The 25,799-nt window shown below is 39.4% G+C and overlaps 2 protein-coding genes across 2 annotated transcripts in view; one reads left to right on the top strand and one right to left on the bottom strand.

Annotated features, from left to right (window-relative positions):
• LOC122808554 (estradiol 17-beta-dehydrogenase 2-like) overlaps nt 1–25,799 on the bottom strand; it is a 1,381,410-nt gene that overhangs the window by 358,004 nt on the left and 997,607 nt on the right. The window lies entirely within an intron of this gene.
• Nucleotides 8,053–9,215, top strand: LOC122809616 (arylamine N-acetyltransferase, pineal gland isozyme NAT-10-like). The gene has a single exon (XM_044081248.1). It carries the CDS (start codon nt 8,056–8,058, stop codon nt 8,938–8,940), a length of 885 nt encoding a protein of 294 aa, XP_043937183.1. The 5' UTR covers nt 8,053–8,055; the 3' UTR covers nt 8,941–9,215.

Here is a 25,799-nt window from a genome sequence, read left to right as displayed (position 1 = left end):
TCTGTTTCCATTTCTTCCTGTCCTCTGCATCTTGCTCTGTCACACCAACCACCTGCATGTCCTCTCTCACCACATCCATAAACCTTATCTTAGGCCTTTCTATTTTTCCTGTTACCTGGTAGCTTCATCCTTAGCATCTTTTTCCCAATATGCTCAGCATCTCTTCTCAGCACGTGTCCAAACCAACATAATCTTGCCTCTCTGGCTTTGTCTCTAAACCTTCTAACCTGATCTGACCCTCTAATATATTTATTCCTAATCCTGTCCACCCTCGTCACACCCAGTGCAAATCTTAACATCTTTAACTCTGCCACATCCAGCACTGACTCCTGCCTTTTTGTCAATGCCACTGTCTCCAACCCATATAACATAGCTGGTCTCACTACCCTCTTGTAGACCTTCCCTTTCACTCTTACTGGTACTCATCTGTCACAAATCACTCCTGACACTCTTCTCCACCCACTCCATCCTGCCTGTACTCTCTTCTTCACCTCTCTTCCACACTCACCATTACTCTGAACTATTGATCCCAAGTATTTAAACTCATCCACCTTTGCCACCTCTACTCCTTGCATCCTCACCATTCCTCTATCCTCCCTCTCATTCACACACATATATTCTGACTTAGTCCTGCTGACCTTCATTCCTCTTCTCTCTAGAGCATATCTCCACCTCTCCAGGGTCTCCTCCACCTGTTCCTTACTCTCACTACAGATCACAATGTCATCTGCAAACATCATAGTCCACGGGGACTCCTGTCTGATCTCGTCTGTCAACCTGTCCATCACAATTGCAAATCAGAAAGGGCTCAGAGCTAATCCTTGATGTAATACCACCTCCACCTTAAATGCATCCGTCACTCCCACTGCAGACCTCACTGCTGTCACACTACCCTCATACATGTCCTGTACCACTCTTACATACTTCTCTGACACTTCCGACTTCCTCATACAATACCACAACTCCTCTCTAGGCACCCTGTCATATGCTTTCTCTAAGTCTACAAAAACACAATGCAACTTCTTCTGACCTTCTCTGTACTTCTCCATCAACACTCTCAGAGAAAACATTGCATCTGTAGTGCTCTTTCCAGGCATGAAACCATACTGCTGATCACTAATCATCACATCCATTCTTAACCTAGCTTCCACTACTCTTTCCCACAACTTCATGCTGTGACTGATTAATTTAACCCCTCTGTAGTTACTACAGCTCTGCACAGCACCCTTATTCTTAAAAATCGGTACCAAAACACTTTTTCTCCATTCCTCAGGCATCCTCTCACTTTCCAAGATTTCATTAAACAATCTGGTTAGAAACTCCATTGCCATTTCACCTAAACACCTCCATGTTTCCACAGGTATGTCATCTGGACCAACAGCCTTTCCATTCTTCATCCTCTTCATAGCTATCCTTACTTCCTCCTTGCTAATCCATTGCACTTCATGATTCACTATCCCCACATCATCCAACCTTCTTTCCCTCTCATTCTCTTCATTCATCAACTCCTCAAAGTACTCTTTCCATCTGCTCAACACACTCTCCTCACTTGTGAGTATGTTTCCCTCATTATCCTTTATCACCTTTACCTGCTGCACATCTTTCCCATCTCGGTCCCTCTGTCTAGCCAATTGGTACAGGTCCTTTTCTCCCTCCTTAGTGTCCAAACTTTCAACAACTCTTCATATGCCTTATCTTTAGCCTTCGCCACCTCTCTCTTTGCCATGCACCTCATCTCCTTATACTCCTGTCTACTTTCTTCATTTCTCTGACAATCCCACTTCTTTTCTGCCAACCTCTTTCTCTGTATACTCTCCTGTACTTCCTCATTCTACCACCATGTCTCCTTGTCGTCCTTCCTCTGTCCAGATGTCATACCAAGCACCTTTCTAGTTGTCTCCCTTACTAGCTCTGTTGTAGTTACCCAGCTATTTGGTAACTCTTCACTTCCACCCGGTGCCTGTCTTAACTCTTCCCTGAACTCCACCTCACAATTACCCTTTTTCAATTTCCACCGTTTGATCCTTGGTGCTACCCTTACACTCCTCCTCCTCTTCTTGATCACCAACGTCATCCTACAAACCACCATCCTATGCTGCCTAACTACACTTTCACCGGTCACCACTTTACTTTCTCTAATCTCCTTCAAACTGGCTCTCCTACATAAGATATAATCCACATGTTTAACCACATGGGAAGCAGAAACAAAACAGGCATTCAGGTAAAAACTTTCACATGTGAGCCTAGTAATGCAAAACTCTGAATGTTAAAATGGCAGAAGAATAATCCTTCTTCTGAAATGTGTCAAAAGCTTTCCCATCCTTGTCAGAGGGAATGGTATTAGCATTAGCCATTTGAAGTTCTGTAAAGGAAATAAGTGGAGAGTCTGCTCTGGAGTCAGAAAACAAGTTTTGTGAGTCTAAGTTTCCTTATGTAACCTACCAGAGCTTCTAGGGGCAAGAGGCTTACTGACAGATAAATTACAAGTTGTCTGGAAAACGTTATGCATAGCAGATAAAACAGGAGAGACAGCTGCAGGTTGATAAATATTCAGCTTTAACAAATCTTAAACTTTAAGAAAAAGAAAATTAACTTTTCTCAGAATCAGAGTCTTCAGTTTGTGAAGACAGCCTAGAAGCACAATATTCCACCTCTAATCAATGCTCTACTGACTGAAAATCAAAGGAAACAGACACAGCAAAAGAAGAAATCAATTCCCAGGCAAATCCAATCAAGTCTTCACTGTCGACAAAAAGAGAGATGGAAGAAATCATATTTGTTCCTTTTGTTTTCTTTTCTGGGAGAATCCCCGGAAAAAGACTGGCCCGAAGTAGGTAAATTCCCCTGGAACTTTCCCACCTAAGTTGTGCACTTACATCTACCTCTTCCATCAAGACGATGGATTTCCCTTTCCCACGGAGGCAACTCTACAACTGCAGAGGATGTGTCTATCTCCTGGTTCTTAGTGGCTATAGGTGATGCACCAGAGTGACCAGGAAAAACAATGAGTAGTTTTGCAATCCAAGTCCAGCTGATACAGAGTCACCCTTCGGAGGATGAGACAAATAAGGAGCCAGTCTAGCATCCACACACTACCTAACAATGTTCTTCTTCTGGGGAAGTAAGGAAGAACAGATGAGACTTCTGTTGCACAGGTCCATGATGGAAGCCTCTAAGGCAGGAGGTGGAACCTGAAGGAGTTGATAAATCTCAATACAGCCCAAAATATGTTTTGAGGTGAAAAGCACACTGACATGGAAAGTCCCCAAAAGAACCCATCCTGCACCTAACAAACAAATATTTGCTCGATATTTGTAAAAGAGTTTTAGAAAAAAAGATTAAAACACAAATAGTTCATTTAAGCATTCACAGAGAGAAAATTCCCAATCACAGTGAAATGGTGCACAAAATAAGTTTCCTAGGCAAAAGTTTTCCTCAGAAAATTTAATTGATGGAAAATTGTACCCTGTAGGGGAATTATCCACCCAGTTTGAAGGATAACTAGTCAATCACCTGTTCTATGAAGCCTACAGAAGTAGAGCATTTTGCAGCAAGAAAGCTTTGAAGATTTTGGTGCTCTAACTGCCTCTTCAATGGAGCACTGCTCGAGTTAATCCCAGTGAAAGTGTATGGAAAGCACCTTTAAGTTTTAAAAAGCTGTCCAGTTGGTCATATCCTTGCCAGGATATGACCCAAATAGTTTTAGGCTACTGAAATAGTGATCTAACGTGGAACATCTTGTAATATGCTGGTAATGAGTCGGTATTTCTTTTTGGTGTGTGGAACACAGAGACTCTATTTCTAAGTTTGTATTGGGTTGGCATTTCTTTTTGGTGCGTGGAACAGGAAGATAGTATTCATAAGCTTGTACGTCTTGGTATTTATTTTTGGTGTGTGGAACAGGAAGATGGTATTTCAAAGCTTCTACTGGGCTGGTATTTATATTGGGTGTGTGGAACAGAGAGATGGTATTCCTGAGCTTGTATTGGGTTGGTATTTATTTTGGTTTAGAGAATGGGTCTACCGTATATCAGTGCCCTGACTGGAGAATAATGCCCGCTGAAAAACATGTCCACCATTTCACGGCAGCATATCAAGCTGCAGTGGAGGTCAGACTGAGGAAACAGAACAGCTGACATTATTTTACACTAGCTAAGCAGCACTTCTGCTGTTTAGTGAGTGTAAAATATATTAAAAAAAAAAGAAAAACAAAAGTTTGTGTGTTAATGTCTGTGTGTGTGCATGTGTGTGAATGCGAATATGCTCACACCATTATTTTACGCTGGCTAAGCAGCACTTTTGCTGTTTAATGAGTGTAAAATATAAATATGAATGAAAAAAGTGTGTGTATGTGCATGTTTCTCTTTCTGTGTGGGTGTTTATGTGTCTGCCTGTGTGTGAATGTGTGCATAACAGTGAAGTGTGTGGGAGTGAGAGTGTGAAGAGTGAGAGTGATCCAACTCTGGCAGCAGCAGCAGCATTCAAGAGGTTTACGTACCTCTCTTTTCTTAGTTAAATGAATAAAACATACAATTTAAGGGGAGCAAAGGCTCAAAACAGGGACAGATTTTAAATAAAATAAATTAAATAAAAATAAGTTTCATACAAAGATTTGTGTTAACATGAATTTTCTGAAGGAAATAAAGTCTGAAAGTCAAATGTATGTCATTATTTAGTAACTTCATTCCCCAAATGACTGGCAAGAAACCATTTTAACAGTAAGGGACCAAAAAATAAAACAAATATCTAGATTTTTTTAAATGATATATTTTGTAGGTACAATGCTTCCTCAAACACTATTTACACATACTACAGCAACTTCGAAACATTAGGTGGAGGAAGTATTTTACATCCAAAATATATACAAAAAGATAATATAGTAATAAAAGAAATATAAATAAGTAAGTAAAACAACAAATTTTCAGAGAGTCCATTCTCTAAGTGCAGGGTGTGTGTTAATGTGTAATTAATGCCCTTCCAGGGGTGTAGAGGCTCTCCACTGCTCACAACACCCCTGGGCGGGCATTAATTAGGCATTAACATACACCCTGTTGGGCATTATTGCATGTGTGTGGAACAGGGAGATGGTATTCCTAAGCTTGTATTGAGTTGGTATTTATTTTTGGTGTGTGGAACAGGCAGATGGTATTCCTAAGTTTTTTATTGGGTTGGTATTTATTTTTGGTGCATGGAATAGGGAGATGGTACTCCTAAGCTTGTATTGGGTTGATATTTATTTTTGGTATATGGAACAGGAAGACAGTATTCCTAAGCTTGTATTGCAATGGTATTTATTGTTGGTGTGCAGAACAGGGAGACAGTATTCCTAAGCTGGTATTGGGTTGGTATTTATTTTTGGTGTGTGGAACAGGGAGAAGGCATTCCTAAACTTGTATTGGGTTGGTATTTATTTTTGGTGTGTGGAAGGGGGAGACAGTATTCCTAAGTTTTTTATTGGGTTGGTATTTATTTTTGGTGCATGGAATAGGGAGATGGTATTCCTAACCTTACATTGGGTTGGTATGTATTTTGATGTGTGGAACAGGGAGATGGTATTCCTAAGCTTGTATTGGGTTGGTATTTATTTTTAGAGTGGGGAACAGGGAGACAGTATTCCTACAGTATTCCTACACTCAGGGTTTCTGCTGTCTTGGTTTCTGCCCCTCTCCAACCATCTATTCATGTCTCCCTCCTCAGTTCCTCAGCTAGTTCCATTGTTGGCAAACTGTCCTCCCTGCTCATTTATGAATACTGATTACAGCAACTCATTCAGTAATTTTACTTCACTGTGTTTCTTTTTCAAAACACCTTACCATAACAACTACTGCTGCAATGACTTGACAAATTCTTCTACACTTTGATTTTTTTGTAAGTTTTTCTTCAGCATTGTCATCTTCCCTCCCATGTCTGTCTTAGCCTTTCTCTTAATTCTGTCATGCCTTCTTATTACCTCTGTATAGGTTTCCCTGTTTTCTTTCCCCAACTCTCTTCCTTACTTCTGTATGATCTCATCTCTTCCTGATGACTTACTTCTTTTCTTCTAAGCCTAGCCACAGTGATCACCTGTTTTCTTCCTGTTCCCTCATAGTTTTATAGATGTAACAACTCCTTACAGAAGTACTTTTATTGCATGTCTTGCCATGTTACTAAAACACAGATACATTTTGTTGTACATGTCATATTATTTCATAGGGGTCCATACATTTTATTAGAATGCTTCATACTTTCCAGATGATGAGTTCTCAAAAAAAAAAACTTGTACTACCAAATTCAAGTTGCTGAATACATTTCCACTAAAATGACAATAATACAACTGTTTTTTTTTTATGCAGCAAAACCCTGTATACCCTTTGTGAGTGTGGGGGGCATAACTCTCAACTGTCCAGATTTGGAAGGACTCCCAACTAATTCTAAGAATTTTGTTCTCTCCTTTTTAAAATTTAAAATTATTTTGTCAAGTTGGACGTAAGTTCAGTAGCAATGACATTCAAAAAGTGTTCCTATTCTAGAACTCTTTTTCCTAAGTATCTTTTTTTTTTTTTTGCTTTCTAACTCTATAGGTAAAAGTTGACTGGTCTAGGTGGGAGGCAGTTCCCCCTACTAATGCATTCTAATATGGGGAATATACTCTTTTGGAGAAGGAAATGTACATGCCTAAATCAGTGCAACCTCAGAGTTAGAATATACTGGTAGAGAAGGCAAAAAATGTCAGGATTATCATTCATTTTAAATCTTGCATATTTACAGTTTTTCAGCTTTTTGCAGCCTTTTGAGTCATTTATTCAGGAACTCAAGTTCAATCTCGTGAGTTATTAGATATGTTCTATCTGTAAAATTAAGTAAAGCCACCTAGAGGGACCAGATAGGCTGACCAGCTATGGCTGAGATGAAACAGAAAATGAAGACAAAATAAAAAGAATGAAATATATTTTTTTTTAATCTAGGTTTGTCAATTGTATTATCGTGGAGTAAGTAAATAGGTAATGGAGTGTGTAATTAGGTACGGGTGCTTTAGGGTGACATCTACCACATGGTGATGGGGGTGGGTGGAATTTTGCACCTTGAAAAAAATGAATAATTTTATCTTTTGAGATTTTGTTTTGGCTTATCTTAACCCCAGTCAGCAATTGTGCACAGAATAGACTTAAAAGGTATTTCATCAGCACAGTGCTTCTTACAGTTTGTTTTTATTTTCACAGTGCATTAACCTATTATCTTTACTAGTATAACTACACAGTCCAGGATAAATGACTTCATAGCTAGTGTTATGTCATGTTATCAGAAAAACTGTAATCTTTCGCACCCAAGAACTCCAGCACAAATATTTTACTTTCGCTTCTGTCTGTCCAGCGTTTGTGTAGCCTTTGAAATTTTACAAGGATGACTGGGTAATGAACCAGCTCTTAAAAGCTGAATGTCCTCCTGGTTAACCAACTGCTGATTCACTTGGGCCTTACTACCTTTAGTCCTTTCTGTCTGTTGTGCTTAGCCCCTCTAAATTGCTTCTCTGAAAGACCTGCCCTGTATAATTCAGTATAAAGGCAAAGAAGTGAGAAGGGAGAACCCCCAATCAGATTTACCAGGTAAGACAGACTACCAACAGCAACAACCAAGTTCATTTCCCTTTTCAAACTGCATTCTGTATTTTCCAGTGCTTGCAGCAACAGAAGTGGCTCCCTGTCTTTCCCCTCACAGCTGGTCTGTATTCCCTGATTCCTGATGTAAATGAAATAGTCCCTTTACTTTCTCCAGCAGAGTTCCTTTGATGGGTATTTCCTGACCTTACCAGATCAGATCATTGCCTGCTTTTCTGAGGTAAAATGTTTAGTTTTCAGATGACTCTATATTTTTATCTGCTTTTTACAGCCCTTCTGTCTCTCTATCCCATAAATCCAGTGGAGCTCAAACAAAAAAGACAATTACAAAGGGTAACATTTTTTTAATATTGAATGTAGAACTAACAAAAGCTAATGTTAACTAATGTTTTGTTTGCTTACTTATTTAACGTATGTCGTTATTTATTGATCAATCTACTCCTTCAATTGCAGGGAAGCAATGAACCTTGAAGAATATTTTTCAAGAATCCAGTATTCTGGTACTTACAGTAAAGCTGACCTTGTGACTCTAAATCAACTCCATGAGCAACACCTTAGGTTTATACCATATGAGAATCTAAGCATTCATTGTGGAGAGAAGATAGTCACTGACCTAGAAGCATGCTACAACAAGATTGTAAGGAAAAAACGGGGAGGATGGTGTAGTGAAAACAATAGTGTTTTTGCTTGGGTGCTGAAAAAACTAGGATATGATGTTACACTTCTTGCGGCATGTGTTTATGATATTGAAAAAAAGGCCTACTCTGACAGGATGTCCCATATGATAATCAAGGTAGTCATAAATGGAAATACCTATATAGCAGATGTAGGCTTCAGTTCCTCTAGGCAAATAAGGCAACCACTAGAACTCACCTCTGGAAAAGACCAACCACAGATTCCTGGTGTGTTTCGCCTAACTGAAGAAAGTGGAGTTTGGTATCTGGATAAAATTAGCAGAAAGAAATCTGTTCATCATCAGAGTTTCCATGGCTTACCTCTTCTTGAAAACAATGAAAACAGCAATCGTGTTGTGAAGATTTACAGGTTTACACTAGAACCATACAGCACTGAACAACTTCAACTAAATTGCATTTACCTGCAGACATCCCCAGAGTCATTGTTCACCAAGAAGTCTATATGCTGTCTACAGACACATGATGGAGTTCAAACTTTGGTTGGGTGGACTTATGGTGAGGTCACATATAAATATGAGGAAGACATGGACCTGATTACCTTCAAAACCCTTACTGATGAAGAAGTAAAAAATACAGTAAAGGAAAAATTTGGCATTGTGTTAGAAAAAAAATTAGTACCTGCTAATAATGCTGCACACATCCTGGTTTAAGTGATAAAACCATGGTTACCAAAGACCTTGAAAATCAATACATATAGTATACTATACAAAACTTATATGATTTTTGCATTGTGCTAATATCTGTGGTATTTACATCTGTCTACTCAATGTTTTAATATAACAGGTGACAGCTGAAAACAGGAGGGTTTAGTTAACTCTAATTACCTTAAATCAATTAGCTAATAAACATAAAGATAATGTTGCTGAATTCATACAGTGGCATGCTGCACCATTTCATTCTCAGTTCATGATGTATTGTGTATCAATGTGAGAAATAAAAAGAGAATGTGCAAGCATTGAACTAGAGCAAGGTGTGATTATTATATTAGCTCAGAGGACTAAACTCTGACTTGTTAATGATCTGCTTTTGGTGTCAAGGGTACAGGGTTTGAATCCTTTCATCTTTATTTGCATAATGTGGGGGAATTTGGGCTAGGATCATTACTGGTATTCTGCACTACATGCCTAATAACTACCTATGATCCTATTATAAAAGTTCTAGAGTTCTAGTAAGTATGTATATTGGTTAGTATCTACCATTATATAAAAAAATAATACCACCAAAAAAAGGTACTAATCTAATACCCATCAAATACACAAAAGTCTTTCAAGTCCCACAAACACTGTTACTGATACATGGGGACATCCACCCCAACCCCAGTCCCAATACCCTCCTCAACCACACCCCTTCAAATCAAACTGCTAACTGTTCTGGCTCACCCTTCTCCACTGACTCCCTCTCTATTGCTCACCTAAATATTCGTAGCATCAACAACAAAGTCACACAACTCCATGCCTTAATTGATTTCTACGCCTTTGATATTCTCTGTCTCACTGAAACCTGGCTTAAACCCAGTACCAAAGACAATGAATTCACTCCCCCAGGCTATAGCACCTTAAGGCAAAATCGTCTTAATAAAAAGGGTGGGGGAGTGGCCCTCCTATACAAATCCCAACTTCAGGTAGCCTTAATTGACTCCTTGCCCTCCCAGCAAATGCTGAAATACTTTGTTCCAAACTCCAAGTTAATAAATCCAAGGCTATAAATATAATATGTTCCTACATCCCTCCAGGCAAGAACATCAACACCCTAGAAAATATCCTAAGCTGGGTCTCCTGCAGCTTTCCCCAGGAAACCATAATCTTAGGTGACTTCAATATTGACTGGAACTCCTGCATATCTCCCAAACCCACCATTCACCTTAATCTCTTTAACTTTCATCAAACCATTAACTCCCCTACTAGAATACATAAATCCACCCACAAACAAACCATTCTAGACTGGATACTGACCAACAACAATCCCCTCTCCTATAAAACAGGAATACTCCCTGACAATATCAGCGACCACCTCCTTACCTTTATCACTAAACAAAAATTCAACAATCCCAAGCTAACTACTTATCGTACCAAATACAACAAAACAGATTTCAACCTAGCATCCTTTCAAAATGAACTCAAGGAATATAACTGGTCAACTCTAAAATACCTCCCAATAGATGAAGCAGTAACCCATTTCAACAATACCTTCCTACAAATTCTAAACCAGCATGCCCCATCCCGCTTAATTAGAGTCAGTTCCAAAGCAGCCCCATGGCTCTCGAAAACAACTAAACAAACTATGCGAGCTAGAAATAAATTATGGACTAAATGGAGGTCCACAAAAAACCCTACTGACCATCAAAATTTCAAACATCTGAGAAACAAAACAAAGAAACTTACCTATCTGGATAAGAAAAACTACCACTTTCAATATCAACAAAACCAAAACCAAAACCCAAAACAATTTTGGTCAGGAATAAACAAACTACTCCATCCAGGCAACACCAAAACACCTACCCCAGCTAGCCTAGCACAAACCCAACCTAACATAATAGCCAACACTTTCAACAACTTCTTCTCTCAAACAGTCACCTCACTGGCAAGCACCATGACTCCCCCCCATCCCTCCAAATTACCCCCACTCAAAACAGCACCCACATGCTAAAGTTTAATACCGTCTCCACAACCTATATACGTAAACTACTATCTAAACTCAAACCGTGCACCCCTTCTGCCGACAAGCTTCCAGCTGAATTTCTGCAACTAGCTGCAACCAAAATAGCCTACCCAGTCTCCATCTTAATAAACAGAACTATAACTGAATCCAAAATCCCATCCTGTTGGAAAATCTCCCATATTATTCCCCTCCATAAAGGAGGTAACTCCAACAAACTCTCCAATTTTCGGCCTATTGCCCTTCTATCTCCTCTATCCAAAATAATGGAACGCTGCATACACCATCAACTCCTACATTATCTCTTGAATAACAACTTGCTTGTAGACTCACAACATGATTTTAGGCCCTACCACAGTACTTCAACTGCCCTTCTCTCCTTCACTGACACTATCAATAAAAATCGCAATAACAACCTGTTCTCCTCTGCGCTATTCTTGGACCTCTCAAAAGCATTCGATATGGTCAACCATCACCTTCTCCTCGATACCTTAAAATCCCTCTCACTTGATTCACAAGCATTACAGTGGTTTGACTCATACTTGACTAATAGAAAACAAGCAGTCCTCTGGGACAGCCATCTATCCTCTCAACTCCCAGTTACTATTGGCGTCCCACAAGGATCCATCTTAGGTCCCCTACTATTCTCTATTTTCATAAATAACCTGCCCACTTCCCTCCCCACATCCACTTGTATACAGTATGCAGATGATTCCACTCTCATCTGCTCTGCTTCATCCCCAGTAGAACTCCACTCTGCTACCCAATTGGTCTTCACTGCAGCAGAAAAATGGTTTCAACATATCTGTCTCCTCCTAAATCCACAAAAAAACCAAACTACTACTTTTCACCCCAACCCTTAAATCCACCCCAATCACTTTTTCCATTGTGTCCTGTAATGGCACTGTCATCAAACCTGACTATTCCACAAAACTGCTAGGCGTCACCATAGACAATCAGCTAAATTTTGACTATCACATTGATTTAACTATCAAGACAGTCAATAAAAAGATTGGTGCCCTTTACAGACTTAAGCCCTTTCTTACTGCCACATCCCGAGTGTCTCTTGCCCAAACTCACCTCATTTCTACATTAATGTATGCCTATCCTTCTTTTATCAACATATCTAAAGCTAATCTTCAGAAACTGAATATAGCCTACCACAGTATTGCCAGATTTGCCACTGGCTCTCCATTCCATACTCATCACTGTCTTAACTTAAAGAAACTTAACTGGCTTGAACTTCCAAACCTAATACTCCTACAGCAACTGATCATCACTTTTAAAATTCTACATTACCCCTCCAACACACCCATACTAAATAACCTCATCACACCTTATAAAAATCTCACTACACTTAGATCAGCCAACAAGCTTCTAGTTACTACTCTTAAATCTCATAATAAATCAGGTAATTCCTTATTTGCAAACACTGTCGGTTCATATTGGAATAAACTTCCCACAGAACTGACCTCCCTAGGCTCATGTCACCTTTTCAAAAAACAGATGAGAAATCACTTACTAATTCACTGGCTATGCCCATGCTCCAATCCCGACTGAGCTCACCAAATTTATTACCCTCTCTAGTCCCCTCCTGTGTACCTTCACTCTTCTGTTCAAAATTCTGACTTCCACAGTCCCCTCTTTTGTACCATCACTCTTCTGTTCAAAATTCTGACTGACTTCCACAGTCCCCTCTTTTGTACCATCACTCTTTTGTTCAAAATTCTGTTTGACTTCCCCTCAGACCTTCTGTTTTTCTTCTCTTGCTTCCTCTATCTGACTTCCTTATTCCTGCTACCTTTTGCTTTCATCACTACCTTTGTTTCCCCCTCTCTTTTTCCTACTGGCTACTCCTTAGCTTTACTATGCCCATAATACTTGTACCAAACAGAAACTGTACTTTTTCCACATTCTGTTTACTTCATTTCTGCCTTTTCCTTATCTCTAACTACATAATACCTGTTACACTACCAGCCTGCATAGTTAACACTGTACATTAACTGTTTCTTGCTTTTTGCCAATGCCTGATTTGTTGTCTTGACTAGTGACTAGTGATATTTTTTTAACTGTAAATTTTATTTTATGATACTGGAGCTTTTCTCCTCAGCCCTTGGCTGAAATTTGACATGTCATCTAGTCAGACTAGTCCAGGAAAACTGTATATGCGTTTGTATTTTGCCGTATAACATTATTTTTATTGTTAGTTTATTAGTGACTTGTTAAACTGTAGTGTCATAGTCTGATAGTGGAGCTTTTCTCCTTGGGCCTCTGCTGAAAATGGACATGTATCCAGCCAGACTAGCCCGGTTAACAAATGTAAAATAAAATAAAAATAAAATAAATAAAATAAAATAAATAAATATACGGGTGGCAGGTCAAAATCATAAGAGGGGAAAACAAGTAATGATGGCAGCTTGTGTGAAGTGAGCACTTGAAAACCATGTAATTGGATCTTTGTTATTCCCCCTTCTTGAAAAAGTATAGCCTGTTAGTTCTCTGGTCTCAAACAGAAATAAATGCCATAATATGTAGTCCCTCCCCCCAGGATGTAAGGACTGACAGATGGCTGTTTTCTTATTTCTTCCAGCTGAGGATGCACTGGGTCTGTTCAAAATCCCAGGTTATCAGTACAGACAGATGCCTTGCCTCTATGGCAGAGCACAGTGTGAATATGTTTTGCTATTTCATTTACTTATTTCAGTTACTTGTCTCTCTATGCATATTTTTAATCCTCTTATTTTTGGAGAGCTGGCTCCATATAATTCCAAATCAATGCAATCCCCTTGTCCTGCCAGACCCCAACAGCTCTGAAATTTGTTTTTTCAAAGCCCTCTGCCTTTAGTCGTATTGTGAAGGTCAAGATCCAAAAAAGTGTTAACCATTTCTCATGGCTAGTTTGGCTTTTAAGGCTTACTCCCTTCATTGGAGTGGTTAACAAGTATTATTGCTGATAGTATTGGGGAAAAGCTATGTACATTGCTTAGTATGGGACAATGGGTGTGGCTGCTCCATGTGCAAACTATTAGGAGCATGACCAGAAGAGGCTCACCTGAAAGGAGCAGAAGAATAGCAGTAGTCATTTAACCATAGCTGCATAAATGACAGCCTGCATAAGGAAAGTACAGTTGTATAATTAAACTTACCACAATAGTAAATGTTCTAATAAACCTCCATTGCAGTAGCCTAAATTATATGGGTCTCACTTCATACAACTGGCCAGTGTTACAAAGTTTTGAGCACCTTCCATGTGCTCCATCTGTCAGTAGCTCGTGCAAAGCTCCTGTAAAAGGACACTTGGACCTCAAAACTCTTCAGAGCATTTTTGCCTAGGAAGACAAGAGCCTTTGAGAACCATGCTAGGAAACAATGAAACAGATGATGTATGCAAAGACATCCCGGCAAGTCCAAAATAACCCAAGTAAGAAAATGAGTCTGGAGGGAGAGGCAATTGTTGCAATGGAGATCTATTATAATATGTACTGTTATGGTAAGTTTACTTACATATCTGTACTATGTTCAGTATTTAGATCACAGCTACTGCAGTGGTGATTTATATTCAGTACATAGATCACCACTGCAGTAGCCTAAGCTATGCGACAGACTGTCATAGCTTAGAGAAGAAGAAGAAAAAAACAAGGGAGGAGGCCAATAACTAAGATTCTAGGAGCGCCTGGAGAATAGTCATTTTTGTAAAAGTATGAACAGTAAAAGTATGAACAGAGGATCAGTTGCTGCTCCTAAAATACTACCAGAAAGCCATTGAAAAAGTGAGTACTCTTGTTGAATGAGCTGTAAATCTACCCTGAAGTGGCTTACTGTGGTGAATATAACAAAAATCAATAGCATGAGACAATATCTCACTATAGTCTGCTTAGATACTAGTTGTCCTTTCCTCTTTCATTCACAGGAGACAAACAGCTGTTCAGCTTTCCTGAAAGGTCAAGTTTTGTTTAGGTAGTTTCTGAGCTGCATATGCACGTCAAGAGAGTGAAGAATCTTTTTTCTCTTGTTCTGTGGATTGGGAGAAGAAACCTGGGAGAAGAAAAGTCTGAGATGACCTTAGCCAGTATTTCTTAGGTAGTGTTTCTTCTCAAAGGTTCTCTTCCTTGCAAAAACTGAGGTAAGGTTGACCCACCACTTGTAGCTCAGATTCTCTCCTAGCAAGTGTTGGAGCAATAGGAAAAACAGTCCCAAATGTTAAGAACCCAAGTCCACCAGACAAGCTGGTTTAAATGGAGACAGATTCAGTTTTTCAAGCACAGGGTTAAGATCAAAAGGAGGAGGAGCCACCTCTCTTCTACTCCACCTGTCTACTAGTTGGACAAGTTTGTAACATCCATTTCAAAAACTGTTTTAACTTGACCATTATTAGAAAGGACGATCTGAGGACAGACAAACAGAAATGGCTGACAGATGTTCCTTGATAAAAGAGTACAACAGTCCATTGGAGAATAACTCACACAAATAATCAAGAATCAGAGACAGCTAGGCCTGAAAAGGCCCCTGGTTCTTTGAGGGGCAATAGCTAGAAAATCTTTTCCACTAGCTCATACATAATTCTACTAGCAGGTTTTTTCGTCATCTTTAGTACCTGCTTCTCATCCAAAGAGAAAAAAGGTGCCTAAAAAAGGTGCCCGAAAGGTCTGTCATTCAGGCAAGTATTTGAAAAGTTTATAGATTGAGCAGTATCAAACTTCCTGTCTTGTGTGAGTAAGTCCAGTCTGTAAGGAAGATTATGGTCATTTTCCATGTTCAGATCAAAAAGGTGGGAGAACCACTTTTATTTTGGCCAGAGGGGAGTTACCACCACAACTTTTAGAGAGTCGTTCTGAATCATTAGAAAACCCAGAATATCAGCAAAAAGGGTAGAAAAGCATGCAGGAACATTATTGTTGATGTGAATAAGAAGTCATCTGTTTTCCAGTCCTATTTGCAAGTAATCCTAGACCAGAATTTTCTTTGTTGTCTGAAAGCAGGCAAATAGATCTAATTGAAGAGTTCCCCACAGTTAGAACAGTTCTTGGAAGACCTCAGGATGAAGTTTCCATTTGTGGGGGTCTGTACTGGTCCTGCTGAATTTGTCTACGATAAAGTTTTGCCCTGGTGGGATGTATGAATCCTGAAATTGAGCCGAGTTGCTACCTCCTAAGCTATCATAGCAAGTCTGAATAGAGGATGAGATCTGGTACCCTGTGTTTGTTTATGTACCACATTACCGGAGTGTTGACTGTATACACTGGTAGAGGTCCTATGGACCACATATGACTTAAGGCCTTTGAAGCAATGATCCTTGTCAATGTCTCTCTGACATTCATGTGCTTCTGTCTGTCTACAGGATCCCACAGAGCTTGAGACCGCTCACCACTCCAGGTCTAAAATGTCTGTGTTGACAGAATGAAGACAGATTGACAGGGGAGAATGGAAGATCAGGATTATGAACTATCTGGTCTACTTACAATCCACTCTCCTTCTTTATAAATTTCAGAATTGGAATTTGAAAGGACAAAGGATGCGGATGCCAAATCTAGATTGATATTAAGTGCAACTGTATTTTTCTTATATGTAGTCTAACCAGAAGAAGGATGAGAATTGTCAATGTCATGTATTCCAGAATCCTGAGAAACTCCCTTGCAGAGCCATACCTTTGACTGGAGAAGCTCAGGAAGAATTTCTGAAACATGTCTACTTCTTCTGGAGGAAAAAAAGTTCTCCCCAAGGCTGAATCCAACAAACATCATAGAAAAAAACATTCATTGAGATGGACGATTAACGACTTCTGAAAGTTGATTTGAAATGCCAGACTAAGTACACATTTTTCAACAACTGACAAAAACTCTTGACATCTGGAAATATAAGACAATAATCCAAGTATGGAAAAATGGGAATACCTTGAAGTCGAAGGTTGTAATGAACAATAAGCATTTTGTGAATGTCCTTCAGCAGTAGACAGTCCAGAGGGTAAAACAGAGAACTGATAATATGAGACAATCACAACAAATACTAAGAAAGGCTTGCAAAGCTATGTGATGGGAATGTGATACAGGTGTAATTTACATCCAGCTTTACCAGGAATGGTAGCAGGAAGATTAGGGGTACAAGGGACTGAAGAGAAAACAGTATGAACTATGAAATCTTTGGAATCTTCACAACAGGTTCAAATACAAAAGATCCAGCACTGGTCTTCAGGATCCATCTGGCTTGGAAACTAGAAAAGTGTTCAAGTAGAAGCCTTTGCCTAAAGGATTTAGAGAGGGTGGGGGTGGCACAGGTTCATTGGCTCAGTGAGACAACATTTAGTTCAAGATGGAAGGAAATAGAGAGGTCTGGTTCCCTGGAAAAGGGGAAATCCCCTGGAATGCAGGAAGGGATTCCCATCGCCAAGTGTACTGCAGCTGGATTATTCTCAGCACCCAGCTGTCTAAAACTACCTGATGCCAACACGGAAAGTGATTTCTGACAAACATTGAAAGGTTTCTAGAGTGGGAGGAAGGTACCTGGATAGTTCATAGGTTACTACTAGGCTAACTGCCCTTGCAAGCCTAGCCAATTATCCCTTGTGAGACTCAAATTCTGCACCTTGTGTTTGTAAGGAAAACACCTTAACCATTAGGCCACCCTCCCAACCCTAGATGGTTATGGTGACTGGGAGTGCTGATTTTGGCTTTTATGAGCTTTTGTATTTATTTATTTTATTTATTTATTTATTTTATTTATTTTTAAAGACCAGTTTTCTGGCTCCTAGCTGCTTAAATTGCATTTTGAAAAATGAAGTTCAGGAGTTAGGAAAATAGTATTTGTTATGAAGAAACAGGACTGAAAGTTTCTTTGTCACAGCTTGAATCAATTTTCCCCTTTCATCACACTTCTTAAGCACCTTAGCTGCAGATGAACCAAACAAAACCATTTTATCTAAGAAGGAAATTCAAATTTAAAATTCAATATCTCCAGAGGAATGTAGCGAAGCCAGGATCGTAAAAACTGAGCCAAAGGCAACATTCTAGAAGAAAAGTCAGTAGCATCACATGTACATTTTAAAACTATGCTTACTCGCCAGAGAAACCACAACATCAACTTCTGCATATTCTCAAAAGATAGCAATAAAAACTTTAACATATGTGTTTGGCAGTTTAATTTCCTGAAATATATTTTCTTCCCCATCTTATCCATTGCTTTCCTCTCCTTGTCGGAGTGAATGGGGTCAGCAGCCAGAACCTGTTTAGCAGCTGTAGATATGAAGAGAGAAATAACTACTGGATCTGCTATAGGGTTAGAAAACAGGTACATATATGTCTGGGGAACCTTACATAACCTGTCTGACTTTTTGGAACCAGAATGCTGTGTGTCAAGAAAAGTAGTAGCAGCAAGAAAACATTTTCTAAAGCAAGCAAGACAAAAGGAATAACTGCAGTTTTTGACATCTCAACAAACCATAGGAATTTTATTCTGATCCCACTGAAAGACATCTTTCAGCTTAGATGTCAGGAAAATATGTCTCCTTAAAGGGAAATCTGATTAGTTGCTTTCTTCAGATGGTGAATAAATTCATGATACACAACTATCCCTCTGTAATGCCTGCTGTTCTGACTGAACACCTATATCAGAAAAAAGAAGAAACTGTTTTTCTCCTTTTAGTGCCTCAAGAATGCAATGAAAAGGAAAAGACAAACAGGTTCCTTTGCCAATTCCAGTAAATCAACCCTGTCCATGAAAATAGTGACAGCAGTGTGGACAGTTTTCTCACTGAGCTCACTTTCACTGACCACTGATTGACTCCGGCATAACAATCAAGGCTTTCATGTTCCCACTCCTATCAGTTGAAAACGTTTTGCCAATCCCTTCTCCTGATCCAGAAAAAAAAATGTCTTTCCCCTACCCAATAAGGTTCCCACAACAGGCATAGGGGATGTAGTTATATCCTGGTCTTTGGAGGCCACAAGTGCTACACCAAGAGGACTGGGGAGAAAGATGAGAGGTCTGAGGAACAACAAATGGCCACAACAGAGTCACTCACCAGCAGTAGAGGCAAAATGGAGTTGGCCTGACACCCAAAGACTGCTTAACAGTTTTCTTCTTCTTGTAGGCATGAGAAGGTAGAACCACAGAGATCAAAGGTAACTCCACACTCAAGCTGATAAAGTGATTTCAAAAGAGGTAAGCATATCTTGAACAAGTCTGTAAAACAAGTTGAGAACAATTGGTTTTGATGTAAGTAAACCACCGACAGTCCAGTTCACACATGGATTTAAACAAACGCTTCCTTATAATGAATTACCAATCCATCTACAAGTTTACCAATAAAACACAATTCTGACAGAAAAAAACATATTTTTTCTTCATAAAATAACAAAATAGTAAAATGATTTCCCCAACAGGGAATGTATCTGCCCAACCTCGTTAGCCAACCAACCAAAAGTGCTTTCTCTTCAGTGGCAAATAAGCTCTGAAGAACTTTGCATTCTGACTGTCATTTATAGCAGCTCTGCAGAAGTTCCTGACAGTTGGAGCATGTGAAGGCACCTTCTCATTTGTAAAGCTGGTTAGTTGCCAGAGGGGTGAGAACAATATAGCTTTGGCTATGTTAATGATGATTTGTGTACTGAACATCTGTAACAAGGAATTAATGTGGCTGTTTGCTTCAAAAGAGTAGCAATGAGCCATTGTGTATTATACACATGCCAGCTTTTTCCCCCATGTCCAATTATGCTTTGAATGCAGTAGAACAGTAGCTGTAATCATTTTTTGTAGCTACAATGTTGCAGCTGCTCAAATCACAGTCCATGTAAGGAACTGTAGCAAAAAGTTATTGTCACTTTTTGCTACATTCCAGAATAATATATATATATATATATATATATATATATATATATATATATATATATATATAAATAATAATAATAATAAATGCTGATAACCCAGGATTATTTTTTGCTTATTTTTGCTCTCCAGCCTAGGTTCTGACAGTACTGCAAGAAGTTATTATTATAATAAGAGTAATAACAAGTATTTGGTAAGCCTGAAATGACCACCCCCAGGGCCTTTTTTTTCTTAGTTCCACAACTCTGCTTTGGATAGCATCAAAAGGGAGAATTTCCTAGGGCCCCAAACAACTTTGTTACAGCTCTGTATAAGGGTCAAAGGCATAAATAAAAAAGTTATTAATTATCTTTGCCCATAACTAGAGTGCATGTACTCATTTGCATGTTGCATGCCTTATCTCTGTAGTCAAAATATTTTCTCCAGTTTATACTCTTTTGCAGGCTTGCCTTATCCCCGTGGCTCAGAAATTTGCAACTGGTTAAGAACTCATGCAGTGGACTGAACCAGCAGTTTTCCCCCTGGATGGGTGAGATAGCACTGGCTATTCATTCTCATTGATCATCAGTTGGCTTCTCCAGTATCTGATCCCGGTGTTTTAGATTGATATGATTGAGGTGCAATTGGGATTTTATCCCTCAATACCACAGAGCATGCTTCTCATTCATGTATTATAAATTTTGATATGTATGTATGTATGCATGTTGACTATGCTGCCTATTACACTCATATTTAGGAACAACACTGCAATATATACATTTTTACATAGTACTGTGATCAAACAATAAAAAAGCAGATATAAGATCAAGTGCACCAACAGGCAGATATCAAGGTAAGTCATAATGAGCAGTTTGACATCAAGAAGGTATGTACAATGAACAACAAAGCAATTAGGAAGAAAACTCAGACAAGAGATAAATACAATTCATCTCAGTAACATAATCCCATAGGTCATAAATCATTACAGATTATTTTAGATGCTGAATTCTGAAATTCTGACTATGTGGCCTCTATGTGAATTTCACCTGAGAAGACTCCTGCCAAAATAACCATGAAATAACAGAGCTTGTTAAATAACCATAAAATGTTATTTGCTATTTTATTTTAGAATAATGGCATACATATCATTGTACAATAACTTTTAATTATCTCTGCTGTGCAGAGCAGTTTGTCACTGCTTACAACCTGGAGTACTGACACAGAGGGTGTTATATATTCTGCCTATAAGCCTGGTTCACACTCTGTATGCTGCAATATGTGATCAGCTGGTATAGGCAAAACAAACAATCCTTGTATATACAAATATAAGTGGCTAAATGTATGGAAGCAGTTAGTGTGCATACATAGCACTAGCCTTATGTCAAAGGCTGCTGGACAAAAGCTAAGACCATAGAATATTCCATTTTTTAGTGTGTGTGTGTGTGTGTGTGTGTGTGTGTGTGTGTGTGTGTGTGTGTGTGTGTGTGTGTGTGTGTGTGTGAGAGAGAGAGAGAGAGAAAGATATATATATATATATATAGAGAGAGAGAGAGAGAGAGATGATGAGTATTTATTTACTTGGTATTTGTTTATTAGGAAAGTCTGACTTGGTCATGAGATGCCCTTTTTCAGCAGAGGCCCAGGGAGAAAAGCCTTCAGTTCTTTAATTTTCATTCCAAATGCCTACCTAGCAGGCCTGCAGCAGCATGAAGCATGGAAGATGGAACATTAAATTGATACCTCATATGAGTGATAGCACAACTCTGTATGTTTTACCTTGCCCATGAAAAGTAGGTACAAGTGGCCAAAAATCTGGATGCTGATTAACATAAAATGTGCATACATAATTATGTAACCCCTCGCACTTTGAAGGAATTGTGGGATACCAGCATTCAAATGCAAATTGAAGAACAGCCAAAATATTAAATAACATGAAATATAACCAGAACAATAGTTTTTTATTTATATTAATATTTGAACTTGTATAAAACTAAAATGCATTTCCCTTTATAAACATAAATTTAACTGCTGCTACACTCATATAAAATTAAAATAAATATAATTTGTATAAAAAAAAAAAAAAAACAAATTAATTATAACAACTACTAAACTGGTACAGAGATTTAAATAAATACAAATTCAATCAGCTGTAACTATTAAACCGGTATAAAACAAAACTAAAATAAATACAAATCTAATTTTTTATAAGAAGTAGCATCAAATAAGCTCTGACCCTTAATAGGTTCATAGGTTCATAGGTTCATACTAGGCTATCTGCCCAAGGGCATTTATAAGCCTAGCCCATAGTTATGTGGCTTTCGCCACCCCTTTAGTTTGAATAAAACTATGCCTATTATTTTGCTGTGCCTCTGTCAAGCAGTGACACTGAAGTAATCCCTGGGGTATATCTGCGATCTCCCATCCATTGGTCAAGACTCCTCTTGAACAAGGCCAGCGAGGTGCTCTGCCTCACATGTACCGGGATTTTGTTCCACAGCATAGGAGTCTCTGGGTGATGAATCTGTCCCTCCAGCACGTTCTATTAATAACCGTGTCAAGGTTTAAGTCTCCCGCCCTTGTGGTTCTGAGGGATCTGGATTTTTGAGGTGAAGCATATTCATCAAATTTGGGTTTGACATGGCCTTATATGTCAGGCACAGGTCACCTCTGAGCAAGCGGTATGAGACTGAATAGAGCTGGAGTTCTTTCAGTCGGGCAGCATAAGACATATTTTGAGACCCTTTATCCTTTTGGTGAGGAACTTTTGGGGCCTTTCCAGCTGCTGCAGGTGTCGGGTCAGATACATTCCGAATGGGGCATTGTACTCAATCATAGGTCTAATGAGTGATGAGTACAGGGGACGATGACCTCCCTTGATCTAGATGTGAATCCCTTCATGATCAGGTGGGCAATGTAGAAGGTTTTCCTAACTACTTTAGCAACATGAGTGTCAAGCGAAAGGCTACTGTCAACCTGGGTCCCCAGATCCCTGATGACTTCTTCTGTGCTCAGTGGATTGCCACCTATATGGTAGCTAGGGTAACCTTGTTTTTCCTGAAGGGTATGACTATGCATTTCTTGGCGTTTAACTTTAGGCCATGGCTCTGGCACCAGTTATCCATTTCTGTGAAGCCCTTCTGAAGGATATCTGTGTCAGATGTGTTTTCGACTATGGCGCCCAGTTTGCAGTCATCTGCAAACTTTGTCAGCCATAACCCTCCTGTGTTTGCTTGTACTTCAGAAAAGTAGATGCCGAACAGGAGTGGACCCAGGATTGAGCCCTGTGGGACACCACTTGTGACAGGCTTTGAGTCTGACATGGCTCCAGCAACTCTGACCCTGTGGATTCTGTCACTTAGCCAGTTTGCAACCCATCTTGTGATGTATGGGTTTACATTCAAGCTGATGAGTTTTTCGATGATACCTGAGTGGGGTATTGTGTCGAAGGCCTTTGCCAGGTCGAGGTAGGCTGTATGGACTGCCTTTCCCTCATCAATGGCCTTGGTGACTGTTCGAAAAGTCAACCAAGTTTAAAAGGCATGATCTGCCTTTGACAAAGCCAAACTGGGTTGGATCCAAAGTCTGCAAGTTCCTATGTCTTTATTTATGAGTTCCATTATGATCCTCTCCATGGCTTTGCAGATAAGGCTTGTCAAGCTAATGGGATGGTAATTTCCAGGGTCGGTGGAGGCACTGCCCTTGTGAAGTGGGACCACAGTCACCATGCGCCACTCCTTGGGTACGTATCCTGAGGTGAGGCTAAGATTAAACAGCTGACCTAACTGCGGGTTTAATTCCTCATTGAGTTCATGGAGCACAGCCGAGGACACCATCCTGTCCCATGGATGCTGTGTTTTTTGCCTTGGAGAGAGCAGTTCTCACCTGGGCGTTGGAGATGTTTGGGGGGCTACACTCCTCTGGTATAGATATCTCTCCTTTGGGGGAGTTTGCCCTGAACCTGTCAGCCAGTATGTTGGCAATGTGTGTAGGTTCAGTAATCCTCACATCATTTTGAACTAATTCTGAGCATATCTGGGAGTTTCCTCCTAGGTTTCTAACATAGCTAAAGAAGGCCTTATGATTGTCTTTGAGTCCTTGATGATTTTTCTCTCAAAATTTGCCTTGGATGATTTTATGAGAGCTCTTAGTTTTTACTTATAATGATCAAAGGTGTCTTACCTTTCAAGGATTTTGCTCTATCTTGTAGTAGCTTCCTCCTTTTGTTGTAGAGCTTGTTTATGGCTGGGGTCCACCAGACTGGACGCTTGCCTTTGGTACAAAGAGTCTTAGTTTTGTTTGGGATTGCCTGATCCATGCAGTCCTGTAGGTGCTGGTAGAAGGCATTTGTAAGTGATTCAGCGGTTTGAGTAATGTTTACCACTGGCTCAGGGGCCTTAAAGGAGACCACACTAGTTTTTAGAAGTGTGAAGTCGGCTTTTGAGAAGTTTTGCACTGTGGTCTTTTTTATTTCAGGTGATATGAATCATGGTGTTATGATAATAACTATTAAAGTGGTATAAAGCTAAAATACAATTTATTTTATAAAAATATCAAATAAGTTTTACCAACTAATTAACTAACTAGTAGACTAATATTAATATTAACATCACATAAGTTTTAACTAGTAAAGCAATTAACTAAGGACTAAACCAATACCAAAGAAAACTCAGTCACAGTTCACAGAATAATTATTTCCTCCTCACCTTCCTCAGTTATGATGGCCTCCGTGTCTGGCAGCTTTGCTTGGAGGGCATGTTCTCTGTTGTAAGCTGCAATTGCCCTTTTTGCTGTCTGTAGAATGGTAGTGGGGCTTTCACAGAAAAACAGTCACTGCCCTCATTCATTTTGACTGCTAGCAGTGAATTGTGTGTTGACATTTAATGACTCCCTCAACTCTGATTTAACTTTTCCAACCATGCTGAATGCTCACTCAGGTTCATTATTTGAATGTGGCAAACAAAGCAAGGCTTTGTAGGACTATTGAACAGGTCTTGAAGAAATATGCATCTGTTTCAGATTCCTGGCTATGCTGTTACTGTGCCCAATTGAAGTTAGTAAGCCGATGGCAAATTCATCCTTAAGTTGATTATGTTCTTGCCATGACTTGCAAACTCCTAGATGAGTTGCAATGCTTGTTATAACTACATTTTCAACATTTCATTTCAAAGAAGGGTTCAATATACTGCTAGTCTTTTGCAGTATGGAGTCACCAACAGGGACATTTTTTTTCATTTTTAGGATGGCAACATAAAATGCTTTAAGAAGGTATGCTCAATTACAGTACCAACAATGTCATCACTTTTTGGCATGTACTTCGCAAAACACATCCAGCAGCTAGAGAGACCAGAGTGGTTCCTGACCAGGGGAATCCAGAGCTTTAAAAATCTATCCTACACTGATAGGCTAAAAGCCCTGTCCCTCTACTCCATCTCATACAGACTCCTCAGAGGTGATCTATGTCTGGCATACAAAGCAATCTCGGACCCCACCTTGATGAAATTGCTGCATATCCACAAGCCAAACTCCACTCATGTGACCAGCATACAAAACCTCAACTTGGTCTGTGACATCAATACAAATTCCTGGCAGGACTGATTTGTCTCCCACAGACTCTCCCATCTGTGGAATAGACACCCTCTCCACGTCAAGCAGAGTACTTTATTATCCCTCTTTAAGTAGAACCTGGATTACAGGACGAGAAATAGAAAATATACCCTTGGGATTCCACCTGTGTCCCTGCTGGACAGGGGTATTGGGCGCTGACATGTGGGAACATGGGCTAATTTGCTGGCTAGGCTTATAAGGGCCTCAGTGTCAGTAGCCTAGTAACTTGCTATGATCCTATGATCATATTTTCATCCAGATATTTTGCTACATCAGGTCTGTGATGATGTGAGGTATTGCCAGCCATGCCTGGAGAAGTATGGCAGTGGATGTGCAGCATATGCCAGCACAGCTAGCTGGAATTTAGTAAAGAATTGTATGTTATTTGAATATCAAACTGATTTGTACAGATGTTTGTGTTGAAAATGCATTTGTAAAGTTACTTGTGTTAAAA

Source organism: Protopterus annectens, chromosome 8.part0, assembly GCF_019279795.1.
Source record: "Protopterus annectens isolate FY-2018-M chromosome 8.part0, PAN1.0, whole genome shotgun sequence".
NCBI lineage: Eukaryota > Metazoa > Chordata > Ceratodontiformes > Protopteridae > Protopterus > Protopterus annectens.
This window is presented reverse-complemented; position numbering and strand designations above follow the sequence as displayed.

What these genes read in the sequence shown, in the direction of transcription:
- LOC122809616 (XM_044081248.1), top strand. Translation starts at nt 8,056, where the DNA reads ATGAACCTTGAAGAATATTTTTCAAGAATCCAGTATTCTGGTACTTAC.